The sequence below is a fragment of the Salvia hispanica genome, chromosome 6 (assembly GCF_029641045.1).
Source record: "Salvia hispanica isolate PSC_SH4W2 chromosome 6, Shi_PSC_v1, whole genome shotgun sequence".
NCBI lineage: Eukaryota > Viridiplantae > Streptophyta > Magnoliopsida > Lamiales > Lamiaceae > Salvia > Salvia hispanica.
Window position 1 is genome coordinate 26,781,149 of NC_142697.1, and position 16,802 is coordinate 26,797,950.

The 16,802-nt window shown below is 31.6% G+C and overlaps 2 protein-coding genes across 2 annotated transcripts; both read left to right on the plus strand.

The window, feature by feature from the left end:
* Positions 1 to 2,648: 2,648 nt before the first annotated feature.
* LOC125206467 (putative polygalacturonase At3g15720) lies at positions 2,649 to 11,863 on the plus strand. The gene is made up of 10 exons (XM_089061493.1): positions 2,649 to 2,729; positions 3,425 to 3,586; positions 9,294 to 9,431; positions 9,681 to 9,836; positions 10,133 to 10,150; positions 10,260 to 10,467; positions 10,563 to 10,644; positions 10,874 to 10,982; positions 11,440 to 11,559; positions 11,630 to 11,863. Exons 1-10 carry the CDS (start codon positions 2,649 to 2,651, stop codon positions 11,861 to 11,863), a joined length of 1,308 nt encoding a protein of 435 aa, XP_088917619.1.
* A 1,582-nt stretch (positions 11,864 to 13,445) lies between these two features.
* Positions 13,446 to 16,563, plus strand: LOC125206468 (putative polygalacturonase At3g15720). Its single transcript, XM_048105719.2, has 8 exons — positions 13,446 to 13,589; positions 13,871 to 14,026; positions 14,652 to 14,669; positions 14,776 to 14,983; positions 15,086 to 15,167; positions 15,405 to 15,513; positions 15,864 to 15,983; positions 16,048 to 16,563. The coding sequence occupies exons 1-8, from the start codon at positions 13,446 to 13,448 to the stop codon at positions 16,279 to 16,281; spliced, it is 1,071 nt and encodes a 356-aa protein (XP_047961676.2). The 3' UTR covers positions 16,282 to 16,563.
* The last annotated feature ends 239 nt before the right edge of the window (positions 16,564 to 16,802 follow it).

The following is a 16,802-nucleotide window of genomic DNA, read 5'->3' on the forward strand; positions in this document are numbered from 1 at the left end:
TATACCCCGTTGTATCAATGAATGTTAAGATTAACTGAATAAAATTTTAGATTTAATAACTTAATCAAATATTAGATTAATTTGATACACTCATTTCAATTGATATTTACTCCTATATTAAATTTGGAAATTTTAGTTTTACAGAAAATAGAAAAAGTAAAGGGAGATTTGAGAGGGAAGGAATATGTGGGATGGGGATAGAAGCTAAGGGATGAGAGAGAATTTGAAAATGAAAAAAAGAAACAGAGGGAAGAAATACAATGGGAAGGGCGTGGGAATTTGAAAATGAAAAAAAAAAAGAAGCGCCCCTTTTGTGAGCAAGCTGGCGGGATAAAATAGGAATATAAATTTAAAGTGCAATTTATCCAGCTAAATACTACAGGGGCATAAGAGTAAGAATCATTTGAGTTGAACCGGAACTTATAAACTAACCGGTTTTTTTATCTATTAAACCAGTTTATGGCTGGCCATAATGTGGCCACATAGCATTTCCCATCTATAAAAGGGTAGTACTACTCTACTCGTTACGAATTGCATGATTATATCTTGAAAATACCAAATTTCGTATAATGATATATGGCCATGTTGAGTACTTTGATGTTATCTATTAGCTCCATCCATCGTTAAGAGTCTTACTTGTTAGCAAATTTTAAGAAATACTATTAATAGAAATAAGTGAAAAAAAATTAGTAGAAATATTAGTCTCCATTGTATATATTAATTTAAATGAAGGTGAATATATATATAAATTTGGCTTTTTGTCTTCTACAACTGCATCTCTTTCATATTTTCATTTTTTTCCTCTCGTAAGTTACAATGAAGAATAATAATATGCATTGACAAGTTACAATATTTAATTCACCAAAATAAATAATTAAATAATAAAGAGAAATTAAAAAGTTTATAAAGAACTAAAACCGTGTAACGAGACTTAGTTCACCAAAATAAATAAATAATAAAGAATAATCAGAAAGTCTATTGATCGTACCGACATCACTTGCTAGGAGACTTTCGGCCTTAATTCACAAATCCGGTCGAACATGATTAGTTGAATTCTGTCGAAAGCAGGTTCAGTACACCAGTGGCCAATAAAAAAAAAGTCTATTGATCGTATTGTGTAACAATACCGAATTCATCAAAATAAATAAATAAACAATAAAGATAAATTAGAAAGTCTGTGGTTCATGACTAGAGACACAAATTTAAACACTAATCACAAAACACTGCTAACTATATTTACAAATAATAGCTTTAATAGTAAATAATATAAATTAGTAAAAGAAGCTTATTATAAATAAATAAAATTAATGACGATAAATATATCAAATTTAAAAAAAAAATGACTTTTTTTAGGAAAACATAGATAAATTGCAAAGTCGTATGTTCCAAATCCAAAAAGTCAAACAGTCCATTGGTTTTAACTTGTCCATTAAATAGTCTTGTAAATACTACTACTATCATTTAAGTTTCATATCTAACTAATTCCACAAAGGTAAATACTATGGTGTCTTTTAAATGTTATTTGAGTCATTTCTTTAAATACAAATTTAAGAAAATTATATTCGATAATAAATAAAATTAAATAAGAGAGAATAAAATACAATAAGGAAAATAAGAAAGTAAAATAGAAAAATAATAAAGAAAATGAGAGTAGCTGTATTGTTTTTTTACTATAAAGAGAAATTACTCAAATAATTTAGGATAATTCAAAATATAATAAGACTCAAATAACTTAGAAAAAAAAGTAGTAAGTATATTAGATTAGAAATGCATCATTTGATGCATGTTGATTAAATCCACAAATTATACACATGGATGAATCTACAAAACAACCCGTTGTATAATTCAATTAATTGTTTTGTACACAAAGTAACATAAAAACTTTCATGTCTAATTATGTTGCAGCATAATTTAATTTGCCAATCTATTAGATATACAATATCTTTATATGGACGTGTTAAAATGACAACTCATCTTAAAATAACACCATATCACTATTCCTAGCCAATTATTTGTACACGTGAACGAATAATCAGCTGCCATGTGGCAATCATAAAAAATTCGCAAGGATAAATTTACGCGGACCGCAACATCCAATACTCTAGACTGCAATATCCAATACTCTAGATTGCAAGGTGACGCGACCTGCAATATCCAATACGCTAGACTGCAATCTATAGATTGTTGTAGATTGTTGTCTAGCGTTTATACTATTGCAGTCTAGCATATATAATATTGCAATCTAGCGTGGTGTCACAGTGTCATTTTAAGAGTGTTGTCATTTTAACGCACCCCTATCTTTATATCTTAACCATCAATAGATCCTCACAATCTATATATACGGTCCTCAAATTATTAATGATCCACTACTCAAACTCACGCACCAAAAAATGGTAAGCATGTCAAATAATCTATATATTTGGTTCTTGCTTTATTTAGTACTAAGAGTGATCACAATATGACGCCGCGGCGGGGTCGTGGTGGGGGGAGGGAGGACGGAGCTAGCGGCGACACCGCGGCAGCCTATTGAACGCCGCTTTTCCGGTTTTTTTTCTTAATTTATTTATATAAATACAACCTATTCCTCATTTTTGTCCAATTAATTAATATACCAACAATTGATAAAATAATTAATTTGTGGTTGTGGTATGGCTGGACAAGTTTTTGTGGTTGTGCTGACTAGACGGACAAGTTTTTTGGGGCTGTGGCGTGGTTGTTCCGCCTTATTGGTTGTTCCGCCTTATTGTGGACACTCTAATAACGAACAATATCATTTCATGCTATTTTGCATGAAGTTTTCTCATATATTCCAATTTTGTTGTGGACAATCATTCTTGGATTGCAATTATCTAGTGCCCAAGAAACCACATTTGATGTTACAACGTTTGGGGCAGTGGGGGACAATATAACAGATGATACTAACGTAATATCATTAAACTTTACTTTTACAAATTTTATTAAAATTCTTGCAATAGTTGTTTCTTCAACTCCACTAAACAAGCATATTAATCGTAATTTTACAAATACGAATACGAAACATCGATTAAATTAAATGCAGGCTTTTCAAGTAACATGGGAAACAGCTTGCAATCAAGAAGCTGAGAGGTTAAAATAAGTGTACCCGAAGAAAAGATTTTTTTGATATTTCCTATTGAGTTTGGAGGCCCATGTAAATCCGGTAGCATTACATTTGAGGTATTTATAATGTATTTACAATTTTATGTACTATTGAACTGAATTATTGTTAAAATAAAACAAATTAAAAAATACTGAAAGTTCTTGTATTTACCAGTATTTACTTTTTATGGTAAATTTTTCTCTTTCTCTTTAGTTTCCTTTCATTATGCACAATTTTTTTTTATCTTCACACAATCATTTTAAATTTCTATAATTTGAGCATGTGTGTGTTGCCTGGTGGTGACAGATATTAGGAACCATTGTTGCTCAGCCAAAACTAGCATGGGTAGATCAATATAAAAATAAACAAGCATGGTTGAAGTTTCAAGGAGTCGATGGTCTTGTTGTAGTGGGAACTGAATTAGGGACACTTGATGGTCATGGAGATACATGGTGGGACATAACCATGGTAAGTTCTCATTCATCTCATTGCTTATGTTACCAATAATGCAAAAATGCTCTAAGTTATAAATCAACACATATCCTTGTCCTTTCTGAAACCAAGGACGGATTTAGGTGGGGTCGGGCGTCAATACACCCCATGCTGGTCCATGAGGGCCGAAAATAACTTCACTAAATTATTTCGGCATTTGGAGTTGCTGCCGACCGCACGTTGCAGAAGCTCCGCTCTTCGTCCGACATCCGTTGCTAGCGAAAAGCGGCAATACCGTTGTTGGCTGAGTTTGTTATATGTTGCAAGATCGATACATTTGTGTGTCTGACATTATTGTGTTGTGATGTTGTATGTTAGATTTTTTTTGCTTGTTAAGTTTTGTACGTATCGTTCTTTTAGTTCAATTTTGATGTTGTATTTGTTCTACTACTATTTGTATTGTCACTACTCTTGGTGTAATTTGCTAATCAGTTTCTAGCTTTCAATTGAAATCCAAGTGAAGCACGCATGACAAATGACACAAACTCTAACCCACAAATTCCGTATTGTATCTTTATTGTCTTAAATGCTCATGACCATTCTTTTAACACATTTTTCTTGCATTTTTTTCAAGTAGACAACCCTCGACCAAATGTAAGCCCTACATTTATATATCAAGTTGCATTTTATTTTGGGCAAACAATATTAAATCATAATATGCCATCAAAATTGTGATTTAACCACTAATGAAATATTTTCGGGCAATGTTATTTGTTCTATGCAATAATGTCCAAATCATGGGATTGACGCATATAAACAGTCCAAGATTCAATCTAGCAATAGCTAATAGTAGTAATGCAGAGATTTCTAAGGTTCACAACTTCACATGATTGACCCTTCAAATAGTCTCAACACAAATGGGAATTATTTTCCAATAATATTAATATTCACAATTGTACAATCGAAACTGGTAGATTTCAACTATTTTTAGGTAAATTCTTTATGATTGGAGTATAAGTTAGATTTTTTTTCTTCTAATGTATATCCAAACATAAAATTAGGTGATGATTGTATTGCGATTAAAGGAGGCACTTCGAATGTTAATATATCTGAAATAGTATGTGGCCCTGGACACGGTATAAGGTTAGTAAAAGTTACTCCTATTTTAACTTATACTACGTTGATAATTTTATTGAATCTTCGTTCAAATCATAATAACTATAATGGAATATTTTTTAAAATTCCAAACAAGATTACTATTGAAATTAATAAATTTTAACAATAATACTGGGTTAACATTTAATTTTTCTTGATGAAAAATACAGGCTCGAACATTTAATAGGGTAAATTTTAACATTTAATTATAATAATGGATCCTATTATTTCGCAGCATTGGAAGTCTAGGGGAGAATGAAAACCATGATGAAGTTGGAACAATAAATATAAGTAATTGTAATATTACTGGAACTGAGGCGGGGATCAGGATCAAGACATGACAGGTAATTAAAATTGAACATTAATTAACAAGAAAATACATAGATTAATTTTGATGATATAAGTTTGTGATTCAGTTTCAGTCAAAAAAATTATTACTACATCATTCAAGCTCTATATAAATAAGATGTGTTAGGGCTCACGCGAAATTAATGGATTAGTGTCAAAGTATTATCATGTCTGTGTCCTCGCCAGGACAACCCGACAAGGACACGATGTTTTCAGGTTGGGTTTGGATCGGGCTCAGGTAACCCTTTAATAATTAATATTATTATTTTATTATTTTATTTATTTTAATTCTTTGTTTTTTTAAAAAAAAATTTGTAGCTTAATAATGGAGCTATTATATTCTCACTTTTCATATGTTGTCTTAGTTTATTAGTGTCGTTATCATGTCGCGCTAAGTTCTTGTTGTTATCATGTTATTAATGTCACACCCAACCCTATCTGACATAGCTACTTATAGTAAATAAATTCAAAATTTAAAATAAATAACCATACTTCAAATAAATAAAAAACACATTATAAAATTTCAAAAATCAATATATATCAAGTACATATTTCAAAACATTCTAAACTGTAGTGGGACCCTCACCACTCTATATACTACACATTTAATGTCATGCAAAAATGATGAGTAGGAGAAGGTTGCCAAAACGCATCAGCCGCCGACCCTGATAACGTATGGAGTTCCTATGACCCACGTCAACCCAAAAGATTTACTGATATCTTATTCCTGAAAAATATTAATGGTTTATATGAGCCACAACTCAGTACGTATAAACCTTCCCTTTAGTTTCACACACAAATATCAAACATGTTCTTTCACCAACATATATCACCAAAAGTAATAAAATGTCATAAACACTTTAATATTCATATGCATATGCCTCTCCGTTCTTTTTATTATTTTGTGACAATTCAAGCTTGTTATCTGCCCGAAATTTCCATTGTATGCGACCCGAAGGTCCCTTTTAATTATTTGACCTTTCCACGAAGCCCTCTTTGCATTTTGACCTTTCCACGAAGGCCCCTCTTTGCACATTTTCTTTGACCCGTAGGTCCTTTATCATTGAATATGACCCGTAGAACCCAGGACAAGACTGACACATATCCTCTTTAATCCAATGATGCAAATAATTCTAATGCTAAAAAAAAATATATCCATAGCACCACTCACATATTCAATATTCCACCATCAATATCAAATACTCCCTCCGTCCCGGCTAAGATGACGCATTCCTTAGCCGGCACAGGATTTTAGGAGTTATTGGTTAAAGTGTTTACTTGGAGAGAGAAAAGGTGGATATAAGTATTAAAATAGAGAGAGAAAGAAAGATGAATATTTTAATAGGAGTGAGAAAAAGTGGTTGGGTGTATTAATTGGAGAGAGAAGGTTTCCAAAAAAAGAAATGTGTCATCTTAGTTGTGACAAACTAAAAAGGAAAACGTGTCATCTTAAGCAGGACGGAGGGGGTAACACATAACCATTTTAAGCTCACATCATATGATTCAAATATTCACTCCGAATAATTAATCACATAAAATATGTAAAATTAAAAGTGTTATTTATACACAAATGACAAACTGATGACAACGAGTAATCAATCACCCAAAATTTCCTTCTTCTCTGCCACTCTGTATAGTCGGAGGGAACATAAACTATTTTTTATTCTTTTTTCATCCCTCAATTTTATTCCTAACTCTTCTATTCTCTCATCCTTTCCCCACTGACTCTACGTAAATATGTACTCCCTATCAAATTGAAGTGGCTAAGTATCAATATTAAAGTATAGCTATTCCTTACTATACATTATTAAATTATTTGAATATATGGCACATATGCATGTTACTTTGTTTTCCTAATTGACATTTGTCACATAATATTGGTGTCACTATGAAATAGTGAACACGTGCATGCAACAATATTTATACTCAAACTATACTCACTTTCCTTTATTTATATACTCTTCATTTAGGATCCTACCATTATACTATATATTTTTCATACACCAAAAATATTTCCTTGCACACTTATTACACATGCACAAATTAAATACTTAATATTTATGACAATATACTAAATTTTACCTTTTATAATATCAATTTAATATATCTATAATACTACAATATATAAAAGATGCATATTTCAGGTCCGGGATGTTACAATTAACGTGTCGGTAACAAGTTTATGTCGTATCTGAGGCGTGTTTGAATTTGAATGTAGCAGACCGAGTTCGTGTCCAGTATAAGGGTTTTCTTAGCAAATCATGTTTGGGTTTGGCCTTAACAAGTTGGATTGTTAATGGATCGATCTAATAACAACCTAATCCACACAATTTATCAACTTCACAAAGTCATATTGCATGTCTAAGCTTACATATGTTTCGTACGTACGTATAATAAGCTAGACATTGTGATGTCTATATTATTTATGGTATCATAATATAGGGAGGCTTTGGATTTGCAAGGAATATCTACTTCACGAATATATCTATTGACTACTGCGTTCGCAAAATATGTCCTAAAAGTGTAAGCAATATATCTTTAAAAAAAAGCTCATTTGAGTCGATTTCCACATTCTCACGTGGTTGATTGATTAATCAGGAATTGGCCGTTCAAGTGACCGATATCAGATTTACCGGACTCTCGGGGACTTCAATGACGAATAGGGAGATGGCCAGCTTCCGTTGAAGCGCCGCCGTTGCGTGCACAAACATTATAGTGGACGGAGTGGACATAGAACCAAGCGATGGGGACCAAGCCTCATCGGTTTGCTTGAATGCTCACGGAATTGCTAGTAATGTTGCAAGTCCACCTATTGATTGCCTACAACCACGAATTTGCTTTCAATACATATGTGCCATTGAATGTAAACTTGATAGTGCAATCTAGTAGAGTAATAAATGGGCTATGTGGCATTTTTGTTTCTTTGGTTGGTGTATTTTGTGGTGGTAAAATAAAAGCTACAAACTTTATATATACCAAATATACAATACTTAAATTTTATTTAATCACAACAAACTTGATTAAATGACCAACAAATTGGAAGAAAGCATTGAGCTACAAAGAGATGAATAAACAGATCTAAACGCTATAAGTAACATTATTGCATTTGTCCTTGAAAAATGGAGTAGTAGTAGTAAATAATAAAGTTTGATGCAATATTAATCAAGCTAGATTAGACGAAGAGACTTATTTAAACAAATAAACATTCATTTTGGTAACCAAATTATAATAATAAAATGTTTATTTTTTACAAAAGAAAATAATACTAGTAATAAATTTCAAAAGTATCACTTGGTATATGTTGATTGATTCCTTAAATGTTAGCATATCAACAAATCAAACCGCCCTATGGTTACGACTTGTGCATTAATAGTTTTGTACATTATCATATAACCTTCATATCTAATTAATGTCAAAAATGTCTACGCTTGAATAAATCCTACTTTTCGGTTCCATATTATCAGAAACGTTTGTTGTAAGTACGATATTTAAGAAAATTGATTAGTCTAAATCAAAATAAATCAAGAAAAGAGAATAAAATATGAGAACAAATATCGATACTACTCAAGTAACTTTGAGACGAGAAGTATTAAATTACAAATGCATCATTTGATATATGTTGATTAAATCCAAATATTATACACATGGACCAATTAACAAAGCAAACCGTCGTATCAGGGTTCCATGAATTGTTTCATCTAATTAATGTTACATAATCATTTAATTTACCTATCTAATTAATGTTACAATATCTTTATTATATCTTAACCTTCAATTGATCCTCACAATCTATATATATGGTCTTGGATCCTCAAATTCTCAACAACCACTGCTCCAACTCACACACCCAAAAATGGTAAGCATATTAAATAATCCATATATTTGGATCTTGGTTCGTTTAGTAGATAATAACAAACAATATTATTTCATTATCATGTAAATTAAATAAAGCCCTCTTTGATCCATGTATTACTTTTGATAAAATATTATTTTGTAGGAAATTTTGTTATATATTCCAATTTTGTTGTGGACAATTATTCTTGGAGTGCAATTATGTAGTGCACAAGAAATCAAATTTGATGTTACAACATTTGGTGCAGTGGGTGACGGAAGGACAGATGACACTAAAGTAATAATCTTAATTAAACTTTACTTTCATACTATAATTTTATCAAAATTCATGCATTGTAGTTTCTTCAACTCCACTAAACATATCTTAAATTGATTAACATAAACACAGGCTTTTGAAGGAGCATGGGCAGCAGCTTGCAATCAACAAGCTGAGAGTGTGAAGCTACGTGTACCCACTCGAAAGAAATATTTGGTTTATCCTATAGAGTTTGGAGGCCCATGCAAATCCAATAAACTTACATTTGAGGTATTCCTATTTGTGTGAATTTTCAATATTTTTAGGGCTTTGAATCGAATTATTATTATTGAAACTGAAGTGGACGTAGACTGATGTGAAATTTTAGTTTTTCACATTTGTTCTGGATTTTTATTTTAAAATAATATCAATTGAAAAATATGAAAGTTCTTTTATTTACAAATACTTACTTTTTCTATCCTCTTTACCAATCTTTTTAAATTTTTATCATTTTGAGCATGTGTGTGTTGTTTGTGACAGATATTAGGATTCATTGTTGCTCAACCAAGACTAGCATGGGGAGATAAAAATAAAAACAAAAATACATGGTTGAAATTTCGAGGAGTCAATGGTCTTTCTGTAGTGGGATATGGATTAGGGCAAATCGATGGACAAGGATCTACATGGTGGCGCATGGTAATTTCTCATCTATCCGTTTTCCCTTTTCATTTTCAGTTATCAATAATAAAACAATGCTCTAAATGATAAATCAAAACATATCCGTGTCAATTCAATTTTGATGTTCTATTTGTTGTCACCGCTCTATGTAATTTGCTCGTCAATTCTAGCTTTCACTTAAAATCCAAGTGAAGCACACATAACAAACGACACAAACTCTAACCCACAAATTCCATTTCTTGGATCTTTATTGTCTTAACTCTTAAATGCTCATGACCATTATTTTAACACATTTTTCATGCATTTCTTTTCAGGTAGACGATCGACCAAATGTAAGTCATATATCTATATATATCAAGTTGCATTTAATTTTTGGCCGACTTAATTAAATCATAATATGCCTTCAAAATTGTGATTTAACCACTAACGAAATATTTTCAGGCAATGGTATTTAGTCTATGCAATAATCTCCGAATCTCGGGCTTGACGCATATAAACAGCCCAAAATTCCATCTAGCAATAGTTAGGAGTGATAATGCACAGATTTCTAAGCTTCGCATAATTGCCCCTTCAAATAGTCCCAACACAGATGGGATTGATTTATTATCTTCCACAAATATTAATATTCGTAATTGTACAATGCAGACTGGTAAAATTCAACTATTTTCATTTTTAATTGGTACTCCATATTATATTATATTTCTTTTTTTTTTTCCGTATGTATCTAATTAAACATAAAATTAGGTGATGATTGTATTGCGATTAAAGGAGGTACTTCAAAAGTTATTATATCTGATATAATATGTGGTCCTGGGCATGGTATAAGGTTAATAAACATTTCTCCCTTTTTAACTTTTACTACGTTGATAATATATATACTATAATTGCACATTTTTAAATATTCTAAACAAGATTACTATTGAAATTAATAAAATTTAACAATAATATATACTAGAACAAAAACTATTTTTTCTTGATGAAGAATATAAGCTCAGACCATTTAATGGTGTAAATTTCAACATTTAATTATAATAATGGATCATATTATTTCGCAGCATTGGAAGTCTTGGGGAGTTTGGAAGACGTGATGAAGTTGAAGCAATTGACATAAGTAATTGCAATATTACTGGAGCTGATGATGGAATCAGGATCAAGACATGGCAGGTAAAATTGAACATTAATTAATGAGAAAAGTCATGGATTAATTTTGATGATAGTAGGAGTATAAGTTTGTGATTTACTTTAGTCGAAAAATTGTTAGTACATTATTCAAGCTCTATAAATAGGATTTATTAAGCTTCACAAGCCTAAACACGAAAATATGACATGAACACACACTCAAAATATTATCAAATATTATCGTGTTCGTGTCCTTATCGGATTGACACGAGTGGGTACTAATGTCAAGCATTATCATGTTTGTGCCCTAGTCGATCGACTTGACCAAGGACACGCTGATTTTAGGTTGGATTTGGGTAAGCCTTTGATGATTAATATATTAATGATTTACTAAGCTAAAACTATCACAAAGTCATTGCATTGCTAAGCTTACATATGTTTCCTATGCAGTATAATAATATAGTCATTGATGTGTTCAATTATTTGTGGTGTCCTAATATAGGGAGGCTCTGGATTTGCAAGGAATATCAACTTCACAAATATATTCTTCACAATGGTTAAAAATCCTGTTGCATTCATCGACCAATTCTACTGCCCTAACAAGAAAATATGTCTTGAAAGCGTAAGCAATTTATCTTAAAGCTCGTTTCAGTTCGATTTCAGTATTTTTACATTGTTGATTGATTAATCAGACATCGGCCGTTCAAGTGAGCGATATCAGATTTACTGGACTCACGGGGACGTCGACGACGAAGAGGGAGATGATCGCCTTCCGTTGCAGCACCGCCGTTCCGTGCACAAACATTATAGTGAACGGAGTGGACATAAAACCAATCGATGGGGGCCAAGCCCGTTCGGCTTGCATGAATGTTCGTGGATTTGCTAGTAATGTTGCAAGCCCACCTCTTGATTGCCTACAACCATAATTTAGTTTCAATATATATACGTGGCATTAAATTTAAATGTACTACTTATATAGATAGTGCAATCTAGTATAGTAATAAATCGGCTATGTGGCATTTTTGTTACTTTGGTTGGTGTATTTTGTGGTGGTAAAATAAAAGCTACAAACTTTATATATACAAAACTTAAATTTTATTTAATCACGACAAACTTGATTAAATGACGAATTGGAAGAAAGCATTGAGCTTACTCTACCGTGTCCATTCGGGTTACAAAAAGATGATCACACGTACATGCTTTAGCATGGTTTCGTGGGCCAATCACATGGTGCGTCACAGAGTGCTTGGTTTTCAAATTGGAGTGGCAATAAATGATGAAACAAATCTAAACGCTATAAGTAACATTATTTCATTTGTCCTCAAAAAATAGAGTAGTAGTAGTAGTTGTAAATAATAAAATTTGATGCAATATTAATCAAGCTAGATTAGACGGAGAGACTTATATAAATAAATAAACATGAACTTTGATAAACTAATTATAGTAATAAAATATGTCTACTTTTCACAAAAGAAAATAATACTAGTAATAAATTGCAAAAGTATCAATTGGTATATGTTGATAGAATCCTTAAATGTTAGCATATCAACAAATCAAACCGCCATATGGTTACAACTTGTGCATTAATAGTTTTGTACAATATCATTTAACTTTCATATCTAATTAATGTAAAAAATGTCCACGCTTGAATAAATCCTACTTTTCGGTTCCATATTATTGGAGACGTTTTATTGGAGACGTTTCTTGTAAGTATGAGATAGAAAGTTAATTAGTCTAAATCAAAATAAAATAAAGAAGAAAGTATAAAATCTGAGAACAAATACTAATACTACTCAAATAACTGGAGACGAGAAGTATTAAATTACAAATGCACCATTTGATATATGTTGATTAAATCCAAATATTATACACGTGGACCAATTGACAAAGCAAACCGTCGTATCATGGTTCCATTAATTGTTTCATCTTATTAATGTTACATAATCATTTAATTTACCTATCTAATTAATGTTACAAAATCTTTATTATATCTTAACCTTCAATGGATCCTCACAATCTATCTATATACATGGTCTTGGATCCTCAAATTCTCAACAATCCACTACTCTAACTCACACACCCAAAAATGGTAAGCATATTAAATAATCCATATATTTGGATCTTGGTTCGTTTAGTAGAAAATAACAAACAATATTATTTCATTGTCATGTAAAATAAATAAAGCCCTCTTTGATCCATGTATTACTTTTGATTAATTATTATTTTGCAGGAAATTTTGTCATATATTCCAATTTTGTTATGGACAATTATTCTTGGAGTGCAATTATCTAGTTCACAAGAAACCACATTTGATGTTACAAGGTTTGGTGCATTGGGTGACGAAAGGACAGACGACACTGAAGTAATATCCTTAAACTTTACTTTCATACTATAATTTTATCAAAATTCATGCATTGTAGTTTCTTCAACTCCACGAAACAAGATAATAATCATAACTTTACAAATATGAATATGAATACAAAACATAGATTAAATTGATTAACATAAATGCAGGCTTTTAAAGGAGCATGGGCAGCAGCTTGCAATCAACAAGCTGAGAGTGTTAAGATAAGTGTACCCGGTCAAAAGAAATTTTTGATTTATCCTATAGAGTTTGGAGGCCCATGCAAATCAAATAGCATTACATTTGAGGTATTCATAAATTTCATTTCCAGTAATTATTTGTGTGTAGATATACGAATTTTCAATATTTTTAGGGTTTTGAATCAAATTATTATTGAAATTGCAGGGAACGTAAGAGTGATGAGAAATTTTAGTTTTTCAAAAATTTTATTTGAAAATAATATCGATTGAAAAATATGAAAGTTCTTGTATTTACAAATACTTACTTTTTGTGGTATACTTTTTCTTTTCTCTTTATCAATCTTTTCAAATTTTTATCTTTTTGAGCATGTGTGTGTTGTTTGTGACAGATATTAGGATCCATTGTTGCTCAACCAAGACTAGCATGGGGAGATAAAAATAAAAATAAAGAAGCATGGTTGAAGTTTCGAGAAGTCAATGGTCTTTCTGTAGTGGGAAATGAATTAGGGCAAATCGATGGGCAGGGATATACATGGTGGCACATGGTAATTTCTCATCTATCTCATTGCTCTTCATTTTCCCCCTTCTCATTTTCGGTTATCAATAATAAAACAACGCTCTTAATTATATTAAATCAAAACAAATCTATGTCATATCTGAAACCAACGACGGATATAGGTGGGGTCAGGGTCGATCCATCCCATTGCCGGTCCATGAGGGCCGAAAATAACTCCATTAAATTCTGCCTTTGGAGCTGCTACCAACCGCACTTTGCCGCAGCTCCGCTCTTCATCCGACATCCATTGCCAGTGAAAAGCCGCAATACTGTTCTTGGTTGGATTTGTTATGCGTTGCAAGATCGATATATTTGTGTGCCTGACAATTGACATTGTTGTGTAGTGATGTTATTTGTTTGAAGATTTTTTCCGCTTGTTAGGTTTTATATATATCGTTCTTGTAATTCAACTTTGATGTTGTATTTGCTCTATTACTTTTTGTATTGTCACCGCTGTGATTTGCTCGCTAGTTCTAGCTTTCACTTGAAATTAAAGTGAAGCACACATAACAAACGACACAAACTCTAATCCATAAATTCCATTACTTGGATCTTTATTGTCATAAATGCTCATGACCATTCTTTTAACACTTTTTTCATGCATTTCTTTTCAGGTAGACGACCGACCAAATGTAAGCCCTATATCTATTTATCAAGTTGCATTTTATTTTTGGCAGACTTAATTAATCATAATATGCCTTCAAAATTGTGATTTAACCACTAACGAAATATTTTCAGGCAATGTTATTTGTTCTATGCAATAATCTCCGAATCACGGGCTTGACGCATATAAACAGCCCAAAATTTCATCTAGCAATAGTTAAGAGTAATAATGCAGAGATTTCTAAGCTTCGCATGAGTGCCCCTTCAAATAGTCCCAACACAGATGGGATTGATTTATTATCTTCCACAAATATTAATATTCGCAATTGTAGAATGGAAACTGGTAAAATTCAACTATTTTCTGTTAAATTATTTTTAATTGAAATAAGTATATTATATTAGATTTCATTTTTTACCTTATGTATCTAATTAAATATAAAATTAGGTGATGATTGTATTGCGATTAAAGGAGGCACTTCGAATGTTATTATATCTGATATAATCTGTGGTCCTGGACACGGTATAAGGTTAGTAAACATTTCTCCATTTTAAACTTATACTACGTTGATAATATATATACTATAAGTCTATAATTGCATATTTTTAAAAATTCAAAACAAGATTACTATTGGAATTAATAAAATTTAACAATAATATATACTAGAACAAAAACTATTTTTTCTTTATAAAGAATACAGGCTCAAACCATTTAATGGTGTAAATTTCACATTTAATTATAATAATGGATCCATATTATTTCGCAGCATTGGAAGTCTTGGGGAGTTTGGAACACGTGATGAAGTTGAAGCAATCGACATAAGTAATTGCAATATTACTGGAGCTGATGATGGAATCAGGATCAAGACATGGCAGGTAAAATTAAACATTAATTAATGAGAAAATTCTTAGATTAATTTTGATGATAGTAGGAGTTTAAGTTTGTGATTCACTTTAGTTGAAAAACTATTAGTACGTTATTCAAGCTCTATAAATAGGATTTATTAGGCTTCACATGCCACAACACGAAAATACGACATGAACACACACTCCAAGTTAGTGTCAAGTATTATTATCGTGTCCGTGTTCGTGTCCTTATCGGGTTGACACGAGTGAGTAATGCTGTCAAGCAGTATTACCGTGTCCGTGTCCTTACATATGTTTCCTATGCAGTATAATAATATAGTCATTTGATGTCTTCAATTATTTGTGGCATCTTAATACAGGGAGGCTCTGGATTTGCAAGGAATATCAACTTCACAAATATAATCTTCACAATGGTTAAAAATCCTGTTGCATTCATCGACCAATTCTACTGCCCTAACAAGAAAATATGTCCCGAAAGCGTAAGCAATTTATCTTAAAGCTCGTTTCATTTCAGTATTTTGACATTGTTGATTGATTAATCAGGTATCTGCCGTTCAAGTGAGCGACATCAGATTTACTGGACTCTCGGGGACGTCGATGACGAATAGGGAGATGATCGGCTTTTGTTGCAGCGCCGCCGTTCCGTGCACAAACATTGTAGTGAACGGAGTGGACATAAAACCAATCGATGGGGGCCAAGCCCGTTCGGCTTGCATGAATGTTCGTGGATTTGCTAGTAATGTTGCAAGCCCACCTCTTGATTGCCTACAACCATAATTTAGTTTCAATATATATATGTGGCATTAAATTTAAATGTACTACTATTTAGATAGTGCAATCTAGTATAGTAATAAATGGGCTATGACTATGTGGCTATTTTTGTTATTTTGCTTCTTGTTTCTTCTGACGGGAAAATAATTGCTAAAAACTTCTTTATTATACAAAAATTATGATTATTCAATCGCGTCGTGTTCTAATTTTCTAAATTCGAAAATACTAGTTTTTTTTTTTTCTTTTTTCTTTTCATATACTAATACTCTAACTTTTCACTTCATTCTTCGCACCTAGTCATTCTCATCATTTTTCTTCCCCTAATTTTTAAATTTAATCGCTTCTTACCTTAAAGACGATTTGAAACTATATATCATCTTCAATACTAAATTATCATTGAGATACATACTTATTAAATGTACTGAAATGTATACATTCCTGTGAATAAATAAAATAGAAAAACATTAAAATCAACTACTTCATATAGTGTGAAGAATACACATTGATATAACTCAGATAACGATAAT

Excerpts from the sequence above, each read along its gene's own strand:
- LOC125206468 (XM_048105719.2), top strand. The coding sequence starts at position 13,446 with ATGCAGGCTTTTAAAGGAGCATGGGCAGCAGCTTGCAATCAACAAGCT. Across the intron at positions 14,984-15,085 it reads CAATTGTAGAATGGAAACTG|GTGATGATTGTATTGCGATT; the intron begins GTAAAATTCAAC and ends ATATAAAATTAG. Across the intron at positions 15,514-15,863 it reads TCAGGATCAAGACATGGCAG|GGAGGCTCTGGATTTGCAAG; the intron begins GTAAAATTAAAC and ends ATCTTAATACAG.
- LOC125206467 (XM_089061493.1), top strand. The coding sequence starts at position 2,649 with ATGGCTGGACAAGTTTTTGTGGTTGTGCTGACTAGACGGACAAGTTTT. Across the intron at positions 9,432-9,680 it reads CCAATAAACTTACATTTGAG|ATATTAGGATTCATTGTTGC; the intron begins GTATTCCTATTT and ends TGTTTGTGACAG. Across the intron at positions 10,983-11,439 it reads TCAGGATCAAGACATGGCAG|GGAGGCTCTGGATTTGCAAG; the intron begins GTAAAATTGAAC and ends GTCCTAATATAG.